Here is a 16429-nt window from a genome sequence, read left to right on the forward strand (position 1 = left end):
TTGACTGCTCGCCTTTGCTGTGTTTTTCTCCTTGTCTTCTTCCTTTCACATGCACTCTGGATGTTTTGGCGCTGTCTATTTACAGCAGAAATGGGAGAAGCAGTCAACACGAGTAAATAACAAACAGCTCGTGCTACTTGAAATTCTCACTGAAGATGTTTCAGGTTGATCTGTCAGAAAAGCATTGTTGGAAACAATTAGCACATCATTGTCTCAGTATACTGTAGAGCGTGTGTTCCAGGTGGGCCGTCATTCACGTCCAATACAGAGAACACACATCCTGTTAGTGCTGCAATACATTAAGTGTGTTACAGCGTTATGTATTCAAACATTCTACATACAGTATGTCACTGCGGACGTGTGGTGGAAGGTTGACGTTTGGCAGTGAGTGGGCATCCGCTCCTGCAGCCCATGCCCAGAATAACCCTCTCACACAAACACACACACACACACACACACACCCACACTTACACACACACACACACACACAAATACACACACACACACTAACTGCTCAGCATCAGGATCCAACTTAAAACAAACCATCAGGGGGCCCCGTCACATCCACTCAGCACTGAGCAACAGACAGACAGCCCTGTTTATAAACACACACACACACACACACAAGAGCATGTGCACACATACAGTAAAGACAGACGCCTACCATGGGTGCAGGACTGGTCGTGATTACTCTTTGGGCACTGGCCTGCAGCTACACACACACACACACACACACACACACACACACACACACACGTCATGGCAAAAAAAACCATACCAAACAGTGATTAAACAAAACATTCGTATCGAAATAGAAGAAAATACCAATTTAATTGATAAAAGACATAGTTAATAGTTTAGCAGAATGTGCCTTTAATCAACCAAAGTTAACTTGATTAATGTGCTGCCTTTGAATCCTCAGTTTAATCTACCTGGTGCATTTAAAAGCCCACCACTAAGTTTCAATTGCAAACCAATTATCCGCAAATGATTATTAATTAGGCCAGGGATACTCAAATCAACAGCATGCGAGTGGGCCTGAAGGCGCAAAATAATCGGAAAGCCTAATGGCAGCTGGTCATCAAACTTCCGCATTAATGGAAACCTGAGGCCCGTGTTAAATTGGATTTGAGTCTCTTGTTTCCGCCAAGCGTGCGTATTGTGCTTAATAAGAGGAAACATGTGTGCCAAACATCCCTGAATGGGACAAATGCAGATTTGCGTTGGATTAAGAATCATAAAACAACGCGAAGGAGCTTCCTGTTGTGTTTAAGTGAGCCAGGCATCACTTGCCTGCGCGCCAGTCATCACTCGCCTGACATCCCATAATCCCATGACGAAGATTTATGACCTGACTGTTGAAGACAACATGGAAAAATAATCTGTGTGGAAGGAAACTACACAGGCTATTTCTATCGGCTTCTTGCGTCTTTTGTTTCAATAAGAAAGCAGCAGCGGGCCTGTGCGCACAGAAACAGACAGGCGGTTATTTCTGCTGCACTTTTTTTCTTCTTCTTCTTCTTCTCCGCAGTTATAAAGCAGGCCGCGTGTTTGGGATGCATTTTGTTACAGTATTGAAAGAAAACGACAAGTTGGAGAAGAATAAACATAAATCCAGGCCGCGGTCCTGAAACAGGTTATGATGACAGAGAACATGTGATTCCGGTTGGTCATAGTTCTCCATTTCCCGGCTGTTATCAGAGATTTCCATCACCAACCAAACCAACCGTGCCGTAAACACAGCCCTCATTTGTTTTCTCCTCGGCGCAATTATATCATGTGATTAAAAAACATTTTAAATAGAGCCTTCGCTGACTTTTATTTGTGTAAAGCGGATCTATTTCATGTAGAGCAGTAATGTAATAATCCCGAGCTGTCATTACGGCCCAGTTTCTCCCTGTGCGCCAAACTCCATCTGATCTCCGCATTTATGAGAACCAGACTGGCGCACACCCTCACCGGGCACCGCAAAAAAAAAAAAAAAAAAAAAAATCCCACTTCTATACCGGAGAAACGGGAGACAAGAGAGCGCTTTAAGGAAAGCCTTCAAATGAATATAGGAAATGTTAGCTTCAACAGAAATGCAGAGAGTTTGGTGGAGATATTTTACCTTCCAGATGGTCTGAATTAACAGACTTAAATATTTGTGCCTCGGCTCTCCCTCTAATGCTCTAAAATGTTCATTCTATTTATCTATCCGCTGTCTAAATGGAAGGAAGCAACATGGAAAACACGCAGGTCAAACTCTGCTTGCTTATGCAAACGAAAAAATGTCTCGAGAGAAAATGTGCCTCATAACATTTAAATTAAACACATTCGAGCCTTAAATATTAAATTACTTCGTTTTGTGATGCGTGTTTTCTATTTTTATTTGCGGCCTGTATCTCTCATATTTTATTTGGGGGATCTGCTGGATCTCCATTATTATAAAATGACACAAACCTAAAAACAAATGAGCCCTTTAACACTCTTAAAAGTGTCATCATGTTGGTGGCACATCGCGCGTAAAGATGCTGCTGCTGGATGTCCTGGATGCTCAAAGATCTCTGTGACTAATTGACCACTGTAAAAAATATCTGTCATTTATTGAGTCTCGTTATTTCCCCCCCCCCCCCCCCCTTCAACTAGTTGATAAAACTGGCAATTGATTATATAATTTAATCCGTTTCCTCATAAATCAACTTGATACAGTCTTAAATCGGATGTCACCTAATGATTCCAATAAAGTAATCCATCTCATTTTGCAGTATTTCAAAGTTCTGACATGCTAAAAGGAGTAAACTCGTGATTGATTTAGAGAGAAAACTGGGCGTTTTACTTTTGGAGTACAATCAGCTCTCGTTTTGCTCAGTGAACTTAAGTCTTTAATGCCGAGATAGATGTTAAGATGTGCATTTTTTGCAGTGGGCCCATGTGGAGGAATGCACACTGCGCACCTCCCTCCCTCCCCTCCCCTCCCTCCCTCTGTGACGCGCTGAGGGGAACCAGAGGAACAAGCCCTCTGTGAGACAGAGCAAAGGGGAGACACTGAAACGGATAAAGGGGAAGAGAGGAAAATATTGTAGTGAGTAGGGAGAGGCGTGCCAATAATCAAGGATTTGGATGAAGGCGCGCGTCTAGGAGAACACATGGGAACGCACCGGATCAATTACGCAGCGTCACGGAGCCGCCGCGACAGAAGAGGGGCTCCCTGAGGTGCTGAGGCTGCTGCTGCTGCTTGTTCTGCCCCGTCCTGTCCTGACTGAGCCGGGACACTGAGCACTTGCAGGAATAAAGTCAAAGTTCAGACGGATACACGACTCATAGAAACACAGACTCTTTTTCGCCAAGATGCAGGGTCTGAGTTCCCGGGCTCACGCGTTTTCGGTGGAGGCGCTGGTAGGGAAACCCTGCAAGAGGATGAAAGTGTCGGAGGGACACGAGTCAAATTCAGCTGGAGACACCGGCAGTGACACAAGCATCTTCACCGGTGAGACATCAGGAAATAGTTGTTGGACTTTCGAGAACATTGCTGGCATTTTACGCACAAGACGGAAAAGCAAAACGCACAAAAAACTTGCTCATTGCACTTTTTCGTGTTCAGGCCACATTCGCATTTATTGAGTGTTCACAATTAAATATATATTTAATCAGTTAAAACCCAAATATTGAACATATGGAATTATTTTCTAGAAAATAATTAGCATAACTAGGATATTTTGGTAATATAAAGCATCACCAAATCAAAAAGTTAAAGCTTCAATTGTGTAAATGCATTACAAAGCTGAATCGCTCAACATCTCACTCATTCCACTCCTTTGCACTTTTCAGGCCTAAGTGAGTATCCAGTCAGCCAGATGAAGAAAGCAGCTTCAACGCCGAGGAGGCCAGAGGACACTTCCTGCGATCCGGAGAGACAAGCTGTCAGATCAGGAGCTGAAGAGTCTGACCCGGGAGGAGAGGAGAACAAGGCGAAGGAGAGCGACTGCCGCCCGGACAGAGAGGTCCGGGTGGAGCTGCAGGGCTCCGAGCTGTGGAAGAGATTCTATGAGATCGGCACCGAGATGATCATCACTAAAGCCGGCAGGTATAAAATCTGGATAAAAGAGACTCATCTTTTTTTTTTAGAGTGATCTTTAGAACAAGGACAAAGAAAGTGCTGCTGCCTTTCTGTGACATTATGCATTGTTTCTTTCCTGCAAAACTTTCCAACTCCAAACGTACTTGCCCTATATATCCAGGGGCAAGAGGACATTACATTATATATCATTGGGTTTTTATGTGCTTATATATTTCTGAACTGTCAAAACTATCAGAGACACATCAAGTGGCAATAAATCACATATCCTTTAAATTTAGAATACATTTCTCGTAGAAATATTGATCCTTTCTCTCATTATGATAAGAAACTCATCAAATAAACTCAACAAAACTCAGCTTAATCACATTGAAGTAATAGTAATCCCCAAACTCTGCACCCGCTGCCGCTCTGCTTAAACTGGAATGGCCTATTACATTTTGTTTGAATACATTAATTTAATAAATGTATAAATTAATTTTATTTTCCATCAATTGAATTTAAGTGCCAGTTTCCGCCTTAAAGCGACTGTTTTACATGAAGACAGGTCGGAGTGGTTACTATCATTGTCATGATATATGATATGATATTTACATTAACAGTTCTGTGGTTACAGGTGCGCGTTTATCAGGAGGGAAACGGTTTCAGTCAGTTTCACAACAAAAAAACTGTCTAAACAAATTAGCTGAACTTGGAGGTTAATCAGTTTATGAAATATAAATCTGACTCAGCGTGTTAAAGTGGAACTTTGTCCTACTATTTGGTTTACATGTGGAAATATAATTAAAAGTACATCATACACTGGTGTTGTTTTGAATAGCTGATATTTAGAAATAAAGACTTTAAAGTGTGTCAGACCTACAAAAGCAACCGTGCACAATATGTATAACGTCAAATTGTAAATGCAAATTTTTATGATGGTGAGAGTAACTGAAGCAAGAAGTTTATTAAATGTGGGCGAATTGAATTTAGCTCTATTTTCCAGAATTGTAGAAATCAAAAGGAGACCTATGTGATCCAGGACTATCAATTCCATAAAGAAACCTCGTGACACAGAGATATTTCTGCCGATTAGATTAACTTTATCATCAGTCTCAGAGAAATGCATCTGAGGTTTGATAGGTAGCCATGTGTGTCCTTTTCTGTTTTGTTTTGTTTTTCTCTCCAGAAATGAGTTATTGGTATATAACTACTTGCTGAAATGTAGGTTCCGTTTATTCAATTACCGAGAACACACGCTATAAATCTCGGCAGTGAAGATGCCCTCACGGCCCCTTGAGGTCCCTGAACTTTCCTCTGAACTTGGCCGCTTCATGCAGGAAAAATTCCTGCTCGAAGTTTTGTGCCTGCTGAGTTTTTTTTCTTGTAAATTTACCAAAGCAAACACACATCCTTGCACATCTGTAAGACACGTGTCATATTAGATGTCATTGAAAGTGATGGGCCGTGACTCACTTGTCATTTCTAACCAACTCACTGCGCTTCTTTTCTCGCTTCTCTTCAGGAGGATGTTTCCCTCGGTGCGCGTCAAAGTGCGCAATCTGGAGCCTTGCCAGCAGTATTACATCGCAATGGACGTCATGCCGGTGGACTCCAAACGCTACAGGTGAGAGTATTAACATATTCAAACTCAATATTCATTTATTTATTTTTTTACATACTTAAATGTATATACCCCGGGCAGGTACGTGTACCACAGCTCGCAGTGGATGGTGGCTGGAAATACAGACCACTCCTGCATCTCTCCCAGACTCTACGTGCACCCGGACTCGCCGTGCGCAGGAGAGACGTGGATGCGTCAGGTCATCAGCTTTGACCGGATCAAACTTACCAACAACGAGATGGACGACAAGGGACATGTAGGTAACCCAACTGAGCATGAGCTGCCTCCTCTTTTCTCTGTGTTCAATGGCTGAATCCGTGCGGGAGGCCTCCGGGTGAGACATTCAATACAGGGAGGTAGTTTAAGTGATTTATTAGGTTTGCCTAATTGTTAGATTTGAATCGACAGAATTGTCAGATGTTTAAATTAAGGGCTCTTTAATAATTATTTTTAATTCCTAGTGGGACTGTAGTTAATTTCAGAGTTCACTAAAAAAAAAAACAAGTTTATCAAGATTTAATTGCTGTTTGAATGATCCTAGCATCTTGGAATATTTATTTAGTGGTAGTGAGGTTTAATACTGTCACTTAGTCTTTAACTACTTTGACAGCTTCAATGGTCCTTGGAGTGCCATCATACACATCCTGAACCATGTCCGGTCTAATACTGGATGATTCTTCAGGAAGGAAAGCCTGTATGGAAGTGGAAATCCTTCTTAGCTCCAGAAACTGTCTGTGAAGGTTCAGTGGTGTACAGATGTGACAGATGTGGTGACTGGGGAGGCTATAGGAGGCTTTTGATTTGATCCCCGTGTTTATAAAATTCATCTCAAACAGGGGATTCATTATTCTGGGTATATAAGAACATCATGAAGGAATGTGGAAACACTGTTTGGACTGCAGAGCTGAACCCTGCTTCTCTAAAACAGCCTTATAATCCCTGATGTGTCTGTGGACAGTTCACAACTTTATAATCGGCCTCGCAGGAAGCCTTTTATTTGCCTCATGTTGGTTTTAAATACTCATATGAGTGTTAATTGTCTGATTACCTTTTGAAGGTGATACTTACTGGATATATTACAGTGAAATGGACCTTGAAGAAGAGTGTGGCTGCATTCTGTCTTTTTTTAAAAGCTTTAATGCAGCCATACGCTTTAAAAAAAATCTTTTCATGTGAAACCTTATGTTTTTATTATTTAAAAGGGAAAAAAAGAAAAATAATCTGGATTTGTAGATGACAGAAGCCCCAAAGCATTCTCTATTTTACTTTGTCTGTTTATTTCTCAAAACACTTAACAAATTTGCAAAATTAAAAGCTACAATTAAACTGCCAAATATGATTTTGGGCAACGTAATTTACTCCCCGATCATTCTGCAGTATTAAGCCTCCTCAAGCATGATTGTACTTGAAGCTTGATTGTTTAATTTTTAAAAAGATGTCAAATACAAATCAAATCATTTCCATATAAAAGTTAGTTAATTAATATTGTATGATATTTATATAGCACAGTTTAGCTAAACCCACAGTATATTTTAACAGTTTATGAGTGACACTATTTTGCAGTTTATTGATTTGATTTAATAGATAGATTGATAGTGATAGATAGATAGATTATGATGCATGTTGTCACAGTCTTGTAATTTATATTTTGTTATATTATCACTAAAACTCCATATATCACCTGCTGTAATTGGTGTTAATTGGTGCAAGTTAAGTGATTTTCATGCATGATGAAATGACGATGGACACATGAGAGACACTTTTACTCAGTTTTTGAATGTTAATATCTTTAAAATTATTTGAATCTTCGAGCATCCACAAACAACTGGACTACTGTGTATTTACAGCTGAGACGATCAGTCGAATAATCAATTAGTCAATCGACAAATGAATTATTGGCAACCATTTTGACAATTGTTTAATATTGTTTTAGGTTGTTTTTTTTTCTTTGTCTTATGTGACTGTTGGTCAGACAAAACCTTGAGCTTTAGGAAATCGTGACAGATATTTTTCACTATTTTCTGACATTTTATCGACCAAACTATAAATCGCTTAATCAAAAGAGAAAAAAAAATCATCTGATTCACTGTTAATGACAATATCGTTACTTGCAGCTCTGTATGTTTGTTCAACCTATATAAGATAATGCTATATTAGAGATCTACTTTACCGAATGTAAAATATCATCTTCATCTGTTGATGCAGATTATTCTTCAGTCGATGCATAAATACAGGCCACGTGTGCACGTCATCCGGCATGACCCTCGTATGGACTTGTCACAGATCCAGTCGCTGCCTGCTGAGGGAGTGCACAGCTTCTCCTTCCCAGAAACTGAGTTCACCACCGTCACAGCCTATCAGAATCAACAGGTAACACTCACTGAAACTGAATGTATGGTAAAATACTTTGTACAGTAATTTCATACAATTTTGGGCAACTGTTGCACTTCAGATTCATTCAAAACGTTTGGTTATTTCTCTCTTTCTCTCTGTCGCTCTCTTAAAAAACTAAAACTCTGCAGAAATCAGCCAACTTGAAATGACTCATTTACAGTCTTCATACTTTATGTGCCAGAAATATTCAAAAAGCAGATGTCCACTCTTTGTCGTCAACACAGTGATTGTTATGGTGATCCAGTCAACAGCTCAGGCCTGTTTGACCTCACATAAAAATGTTTTAATCTCAACATCATGGAGGTGATGAGGCCCACTTCTCTGTGGTCTCAGCGAAATCATAAATTGCACTGTCCTGATTTTCTGTGGCGCCCGTTGCACAGAGAGGGTGTGTGTGTGTGTGTGTTCCTGTGCAGCGGGGCTGACCCCGTTGTTGGCTACCATTCCTCTAGTAACGGAGCCGTCCGCTGGGACTGCCAGCTCTTTTCATCAGGGTTCATTTTACGATCAGCGAATGTATTATTACAGAAACTCAGTAACGAGCTGTGACTGGGCTGACTGCTGGAGTCCGCAGCCCATTAAAGCACCAAATAAAACTGTACGACCCTGAACCCCTTCTCCAAGAACCCTGTTTGACATGGCTGATCGCCCTGGGTGCTGCTGGGAGATGCAGTCCCCGAGGGGGAAAGCTCTGCCACTCTCCATGCTGTAGTAAAGCTGAGCTCATTGTTAGCTTAACACGTCACCGCTTGACACGTCCGCTCTAACCCATGTCTGCTCCTCTCTCCCGGGCAAGATCACAAAACTGAAGATCGACAGGAACCCATTCGCCAAGGGCTTCAGAGATCCAGGGAGGAATAGGTACATAAAACCTCACCAAACATCAACACTTGTTTTAGCTACGTAAAGTACTCCACTTAAGCACCCAAGAGACATCTAAAGTTTAACCACTGAAATTTGATCCCACATAAACCCTTCAAATGAAGTTGAACTGTGTAGTGCTAAATTTCACACCTCTCAAAATCAATATTTAAATACCTGGAATAACGTTTTTCACTGCTTTTACAGTATATATGTGTGTCTGTGTGTGTTTGTGTGTGTAGAGGGGTGTTAGATGGCCTGTTGGAGTCATATCCCTGGAGAGGCCCTCTCAGCTTGGACTTCAAGCCATTTGCCATACAGCTCCAAGGTATACTGTGCTGCAGCTCTCATTACTGCTCCGATCCACGACGTTTTTTTTTTTTCTATCTCTGTGATTCACGTTTCTGACGTCTTCCGACAGGGAGCTCAGGGTCGTCGACCGGCAGCGCCTCCCCTCTGAAGAGTCTCCTACCTCTCTCCTCTTCCTCATCCCTTCACCCATTCTCTGTCTCCGCACTCTCCTGCCAGGACGCCGCACTCCACACCCTCGCTCTTCCTCTCTACGGGAAGACCTCCGCCAGCTCCCTGCTGCCCAGCAGAGCCTTCTCCTCGTTGGGAGCAGACAGACTGAGAGGCTTGCCCCCACTGTCTCCGCTAACAGACCTCCCGCTCCTCTCTGCGCTGCAGGGAAAGAAACCTCCCCACTGCAGGGACCCATGTCTTCACGGGTCTCCGGGGAGCTCCCCTTGCCTGATCCCCCTCCACAGCCCCCTCAATCCTCAGGGGCCGTCGTCTTCTCTCCTCCCTCATCTCTCAGACACTGCCGGCCCCTACTGTCTTTACCGCTACAGCTTCCCCCTGAACCCCCAACTCGCAGCGATTTCCCGGCATGCCAAACTCGCCGAAGACACCACAGACTGTCTGCTGCGCCAGTCTCCGTGGCACCCGACCACCAACCACTGCCTCTGACAGCTGGACCGCACTTGCAGGCTCCGGCCCATTGAGTGTAACAAGCCAAAGCTTATTGCAACAAAACAGAGGGGGCTGATTCTCTTTGAGCAAGACTAACTGAGCAACTAAAAGGAGTGCTAAAGACAGAACTGTGACCACGGGACGTTTTTGTATTTAAAACACTATTTTGTACACCGTGTTGGATCACCAGCATAAAAACTGATTCTGAGCAATTCTTCTTCACTGTGCACACTCAACTAGAGCCAGTACTCCCGAGTTTGGAGTTAACAGAAATGTAGGCAGGATTTTCATTTGGAACAAAGAGTTAAGTCTCTTTATGGCCCAACAGATCCTTTCACCGCCTTAAACAAGCTGTAATGGCGTTACCAAAGAGCAATAGGACCTGAGGTATGTAATCTAGATGTTAATGTACATGACAGTGACTGTTAAACTCACTTAAGTGCCCATTAAAAGTATTTTTCATATTTTTTTCAGATCATACTCTAGCGTTCACAATGTTCTTTTGTATACATAAAGTATGTGTAAGCAAAGTGAAAGAGGAAACACTGTTTTCCAGTTTTATTTACATGAATATACAGAATAATTTAAAGTAAAACAGGAACAAACATGTGCAACTGTGCGAGAGGAAGTGATTTTAGATAAGAAATTATACAAAATGTTTTGTTGTTTTGCAAACTCTAAACTCAACTGAATCCCGGTGTCAGGCTTGGCCATCCCTGACTAATAATATGAGCTCATCAGGTCTCTGTGATTTTAGGGGAAGAACAACAGCTGCCAGGATTCAGGAGGCCAGTTTCTACTCCTGTACTTTATTACCAATAATAGGACTAATCAGAGACGCATGGGGGTGAAACGGTTATTCCACAGAGGATTTTGTTAGGCAGGACTGCAGTAAGGCTCCTTGCCCTCAAAATAGGCGCAGCCGTGTCATCATTATTGTAGTCATTGCTAATACATTGTTCCAGGATCAACAGTAAATCAATACTCCTGTGTGAAGACTTTCGGAGAAATGTGTCGAAGAGTCAGTGCCGAATGAAAACCTCTCACTGCTGCGGCGGGCCAACATAACGCAGTGTTTTCTTGCCCATACCGAAGGGGGCACGCCCGTTCAGCCGCTGATGTGATAATTCCTGCCTTCAGCTCAGACTCAAACCCTCCCTCCCTCCCTCTCAGCAGAGCTAGGAACAGCGGTTTAGGCAAAGCGGGGGAAATGGCCTGTTTCCCGACAAACGGTCATAACCAAACAGCAATTTACTTGTCATGGCCAAGCATGATGGTGAGCTAATGCGCGCTGGACGTGGAAATAGCAGGAAGGAGTTAATTGAGGAACTCAGGCAGGGGATGGCCCATGTTTGAGCGGGCGGTCAGGTGCGCCGCTATCAAACAGCCTGCCCTTTGTTTGCAGACAGACATAATCTGTGCTGGTTATTTGATACTGTCTGTCATTTCCATGTTGGGCAGTGTGGGACAATCATTTTAAACTCCCAAGTAATTCCTGATCTTTCAATTAGACAAATTGCTTTCATACCAGGAGAGCTGAACTTTGCACCTGCCCCTCTCCAACATGTAGTGGCCAATGACACACACACACACACGCGCACACACACACACGTAGCCAATATTATGCAGAATAAGATGTGAGCACCTGTCATTATAAGTGTCTAAGTCGTGGTGTGCTGAGTAGGGTATTTGAGCACATGCATACATTTTGCAGTAGTAAACTATTCCTTTAACTATTCCTTTATAGTTAAAGGAACCATAAGCATTTTTCCCAAAATAAACTACATTTTGGGAAATGTAGTTATTCACATTTTTCCCGAGAGTTAGACGATAGATACCTCTCTCATGTCTGTATGTTAAATTGTAGCTACAGCCAGTAGCCAGTTAGCTTAGCCCAGCATGCAGACTAGAAATAGGGGGAAACGGTTAGTCATAGAAAAAAAGTATTTTTATTCAGATTAAACAATATAACATAATTAGTGGGCTTTAAAGGTGCCGGTAGGTGGACTTTGTCATCTTTGGACAGAACCAGGCTAGCTGTTTCCTCTTGTTTCCAGACTAGCTAGGCTAACAGCCTGCTGGCTCCAGCTACATGTTTAGCCTAAAGACATGAGAGTGGTATTCATTTTCACATCTAAATCTCAGTAAGAAAGCAAATAAGCATATACCTTTAAATAACTTTCATTTTGTGACAGGTTTTAAAGGTAAGTTTGTAAAAGTTTAACGAAGCTCTGTCTTCACTCTTGCCAGACCTCCAAGTTGCTTAAAAATGACTGTTGAGTTAACCTTTTATCAGCCTGTCGATGATTAACCGTGCTGTTCGTCCCCCACATTGTTAATTTGCTTGATAATGTGTCAACATAATCCTCTTGAAGGTGGTGGCTGGAATAACATGGAAACTGTGCTGATTCAACTTTGTAATAACACAAAGAGGGAAGTTTCATGACCGTTGCAGAGTGATTGACAGGCAGTAAAGGGAGAGAAATTTGACCCTGAAGTCATTTGTTTCCAATCATGTGAAATGGCATCCTGAAACAGGAGAGAAGCTCGGCAGAGAGTCGGGATGTGTAAATATACTCTGCCTTCATTAGATTAACATACATGGCACACACACACACACACACACACACCACATAAACACGCATACGTCAGTTATCTCCTAATAATAGCTGCCATGCACACGGCTCACAAGCACTCGGCTGCTCGCACACACACACACACACACACACACACAAGCCTTTGCGCATTCAGCTTCATTCCCTCCAGTCTGGCTCTCATTTTTGACTCTGTGAGTCTCTTGTGAAGGTTTTCGCTGGATGCTATTTTCTCTGCAAACTCAATAAAAGCTGGTTATTTATCAGGTCAGATTATGGGACGTGACTGAGCTCAGCTGTAAAGTTGAAAGTGAAACCAGCTGTGGCTGAAATTGAATTACACTGAGTGAGTAATGTGAAAAGCTAGGGCAGTTTAACAGTTATTAAGCGCTCCTCCGCTGCCCTATCAAGCAGGCATATGCTGCTCCGTCAAACTATGTTTGGCCTTCGGGAGAGTGAAAGTCCTCCTCTCCTCTCGCTCGTCAAGAGATCCTGTGTTGTCTGCTGCTGGAAACATCAAAAAGTTCATCATAAATACGGGCCAAGACTCTGAGATCCTCCTCAGTTGTGATCACAAGTCTCACAGCATTAGATCACAGGAGCGATGACAGAATCAGGAGCCTCTGTGGATCTGCATGTTGCTTTGTATGTGTGTGTGTGTGTGTGTGTGTGTGTGTTGCTTGCGTTAAGTCCACAAGTGTGTGTAGAGAGGGGTCACTGGGGCATTGCATAGGCATGTGCTCCCTGACAGGCCCCTGTCGTACAGGAGCAGAGGTTAGATGAGAGTAGGACAAACAGCTTTAACATGTGGCCTGGCACCTGGTGTGTGTGTGTGCGTGTGCGTGCGTGCGTGTGTATGTGTGTGTGTGTGTGTGTGTGTGTTTTTTTTTGAGTGCTCCATCTGGGCCTCACACTGATGCGATTCATCATTGAAAGTGTTAATGACCCAAACAAATCTTGCGCTTTCCCTCACACCTCACCTTTTTATTTTCACCTTTCCTCCCTCACTCTGTGTTCATGAATTACAGGCATGTCTCTGATCTGTGTAATAGATTCAAACAAAACACTACCATCCTACATTTGTGGAAAGTTATCAATGTCCTTAAGAACAATTTGGAGGTTTTTCAATGTTATGTTACTTTATCCTTCTACCTCATTACATTTCATGGGGAAATACTGCCCCTTTTACTCCATTATATTTATTTCACAGCCATAGTGACTGGTTTCTTTTCAGATTAAGATGCACTGGATCAATAATAAACTACCCAAAAGTACATAAAGTAGTTAAAAACATCCACAGCAACCATATTAAAGTTATGTTTTCACTGGCAGGATACATTCAGGATAATAAATGCTTTTACTTTTCATAGCGGTTCTATGAAAACCACGTATCTCCAAAACATCAGGTTTCCAACACATTCAATTGTTTTCAGCTGTGTGACGATGCGTTTTTAGCTAGTCCAGTGGGTTTTTAAATGGTTTATTTATCTTAAGAAGGAGGAGGATTTTATGAATCCATTAAGGAAGTTTTCCTAAATAATTTCACATCAAATATTGAGAAACTTGTTTTTCTTTGCACAGCAAAACTGCTACACTTTAAGTACGCTTTATTTACCGCTGTACTTTTAGAGTATATCTACATTGTAGTATTGCTACTCTTACTTATACATGATCTGAATACTTCTTCCACCACTGTTTGACACCTATAGTTATGTGTTAATTTGCAGATTAAATTGCTATTATTTTAAAACATATAACAAGCATATAAAATCTGATGCATTATTATACAATTAATTAAAGCACTAAACATTACTCAAAATATTTAAAAACCTCAATGAGTTACAGAATTTAAATGATATGTTAACTCATGAATAATTCATGATCTGATCATATATATAATAATATAGGGATGCAATTAACGATTATTTTTATTATCAGTTAATCTGCTGATTATTTACTTTTAAATAAAATTAATCATGTCAGAAAATAGTGAAAAATGTCCATTACAATTTCCCAGAGTCAAAGGTGATGTCTTCATATGTTCTGTTTTGTTCAACCAACAGTCCAAAACCCAGATATTTAGTTTACCATTATGTATGACATAGAAAAGCATAAAATCACCACATTTGAGAAGCTGGAACAAACTAACGTTTAGCATTTTTGCTTAAAAAATTGCTAAAATGATTATTCAATAAATGTTGCAGCTCTATCATAATATAACATTTACACGGGCCTTTGTGACTGTATAATGAGTACTTTTATTCTTACATGACTGTAGTCATATAAGACTATAGTCTTACTTCTAGTAAGATGTAACTGTTATCAGTTACATACTCCTCCTTGCAATTTGGTAAGTAATTGGGTCATTCCTCAGAAACTCTTCAGATTGAACCTTGGAATTCTAAGATTTTTGATCATAACCAAATGTAGAATTTTGTATTTTATAACATGAAGAATATGTTAGACCTGCAATAAAACATATTTTTCAAGCTCAGGCACTAATTCTTTTTTTTTATTATTTAATTTTACACTAAAGCCTTTGACACGGTGGACAGATTCAAAGTAATATGGTCGAAATTCTCTCTGGTCAAAGCTAACACCACACTTAGCATGCAGCTAAATGAAAATATCATGTTTTATACAAATACATTTTGAAAATTTTAATTAAGAAATTGTTTTCGCCATGTTTTTTGAGTGATGGGGTGGATATGCTATGCTTGACAGAGAGGGTTTTGAAAGAAAAATCTACCAAAAAATGTTCTAAAAGAAAATCAAAACTCACCAACATTTGAATTTTTCTTCTTCTAACTCTGAAATGATGTCATTTCCTCTTAGTGATGTCACTTAAAGGAACAGCACAGTATTTTGGTGCAGAAATACATTAGTGTGACGGGGCAGAACATGAAACTTATGGACATACATAAATCCTGCTATTTTAACTAAAATATGTATTTTTTTTATATGATAAACACATTTCCAATCAAGAGGGAAGTCTTTATGCTCCTAAAAACAAAAAAGTCAGAGATTTATGCAATATTTATTGAGTGTTACCAAATTGTAAGAACAGACATGACAAAATGACTATAGTTTAACAGAAAACAATTTAAAAAAAATAAAAATGTAATTTTATTTTACTTCATGTTAATAGGTTCACTTGAATTAGTGTCTTCAGCCACTGAAAACAATATTGACAGTATTATAATGGACCCAAACTTAACAGTTTTCATGGAATGACTCAATTACTTGTAATTTTACTTGGTGGTATTGCTTCTGTTACTTAAGTAAAGGATCTACCGGTGCCATACTAACTTGAGAATTGTAGTGTTGTATATATGTGCCTGTATTTCAGCATTGCCATCTCACAATGAGCATGTTTTACCATGGCCATGGTTCATGTAATTTAATTACTTTACCCTTTCTTGTTCAGTCATGTGTTTTGTCATCAATGGAGCTGTGTGTCTGAGCACAGGGTGGCTGGAAAAGGGCTGTCAGCACTCAGCTTATGACCAACAAACACAACGCACACTCTGACCCAGCCTGTCCATCATGAGGGGCCATTCCTCCCCCTAAAAGAGAGTGTGTGTGCTAATTCCTTCCTCCATCTGATAGACCAAAGGGGGATCCCACAGGTGCACGTGTATGTGTGTATGTATGTGTATGTGTGAGAGAGAGAAAGAGAGAGGCGCTCTCTGGCATTGGTTTTATTTAATACAAACCTATAAATCAACCCTTTTGGAACAAGAGATGTGAGATATTCTTTTTCTCTTTCCCCCTATCTCTGACAGAGGGATAGATCGTTCTTACCTCTTTTTGCTTCCTGTGTATGACAGGTTATCACTCCTGGGACAGATACATAGAGAGGGGAGAGTAAGAAAAGAGATGAAGAGTGATTGAGTGTGAATGATGCTCCGTGGCTGATGTATCGGATGGCAGACGAGGGGATGGGGT

The 16429-nt window shown here is 41.0% G+C and overlaps 1 protein-coding gene across 1 annotated transcript; it reads left to right on the forward strand.

The window, feature by feature from the left end:
- The first annotated feature begins 956 nt into the window (after positions 1-956).
- On the forward strand, positions 957-10421 carry tbx22 (T-box transcription factor 22). The gene is made up of 8 exons (XM_067598719.1): positions 957-3469; positions 3811-4066; positions 5562-5663; positions 5742-5916; positions 7866-8030; positions 8851-8915; positions 9158-9243; positions 9337-10421. The coding sequence occupies exons 1-8, from the start codon at positions 3331-3333 to the stop codon at positions 9882-9884; spliced, it is 1536 nt and encodes a 511-aa protein (XP_067454820.1). The 5' UTR covers positions 957-3330; the 3' UTR covers positions 9885-10421.
- The last annotated feature ends 6008 nt before the right edge of the window (positions 10422-16429 follow it).

Source organism: Thunnus thynnus, chromosome 9 (assembly GCF_963924715.1).
Source record: "Thunnus thynnus chromosome 9, fThuThy2.1, whole genome shotgun sequence".
Lineage (NCBI taxonomy): Eukaryota > Metazoa > Chordata > Actinopteri > Scombriformes > Scombridae > Thunnus > Thunnus thynnus.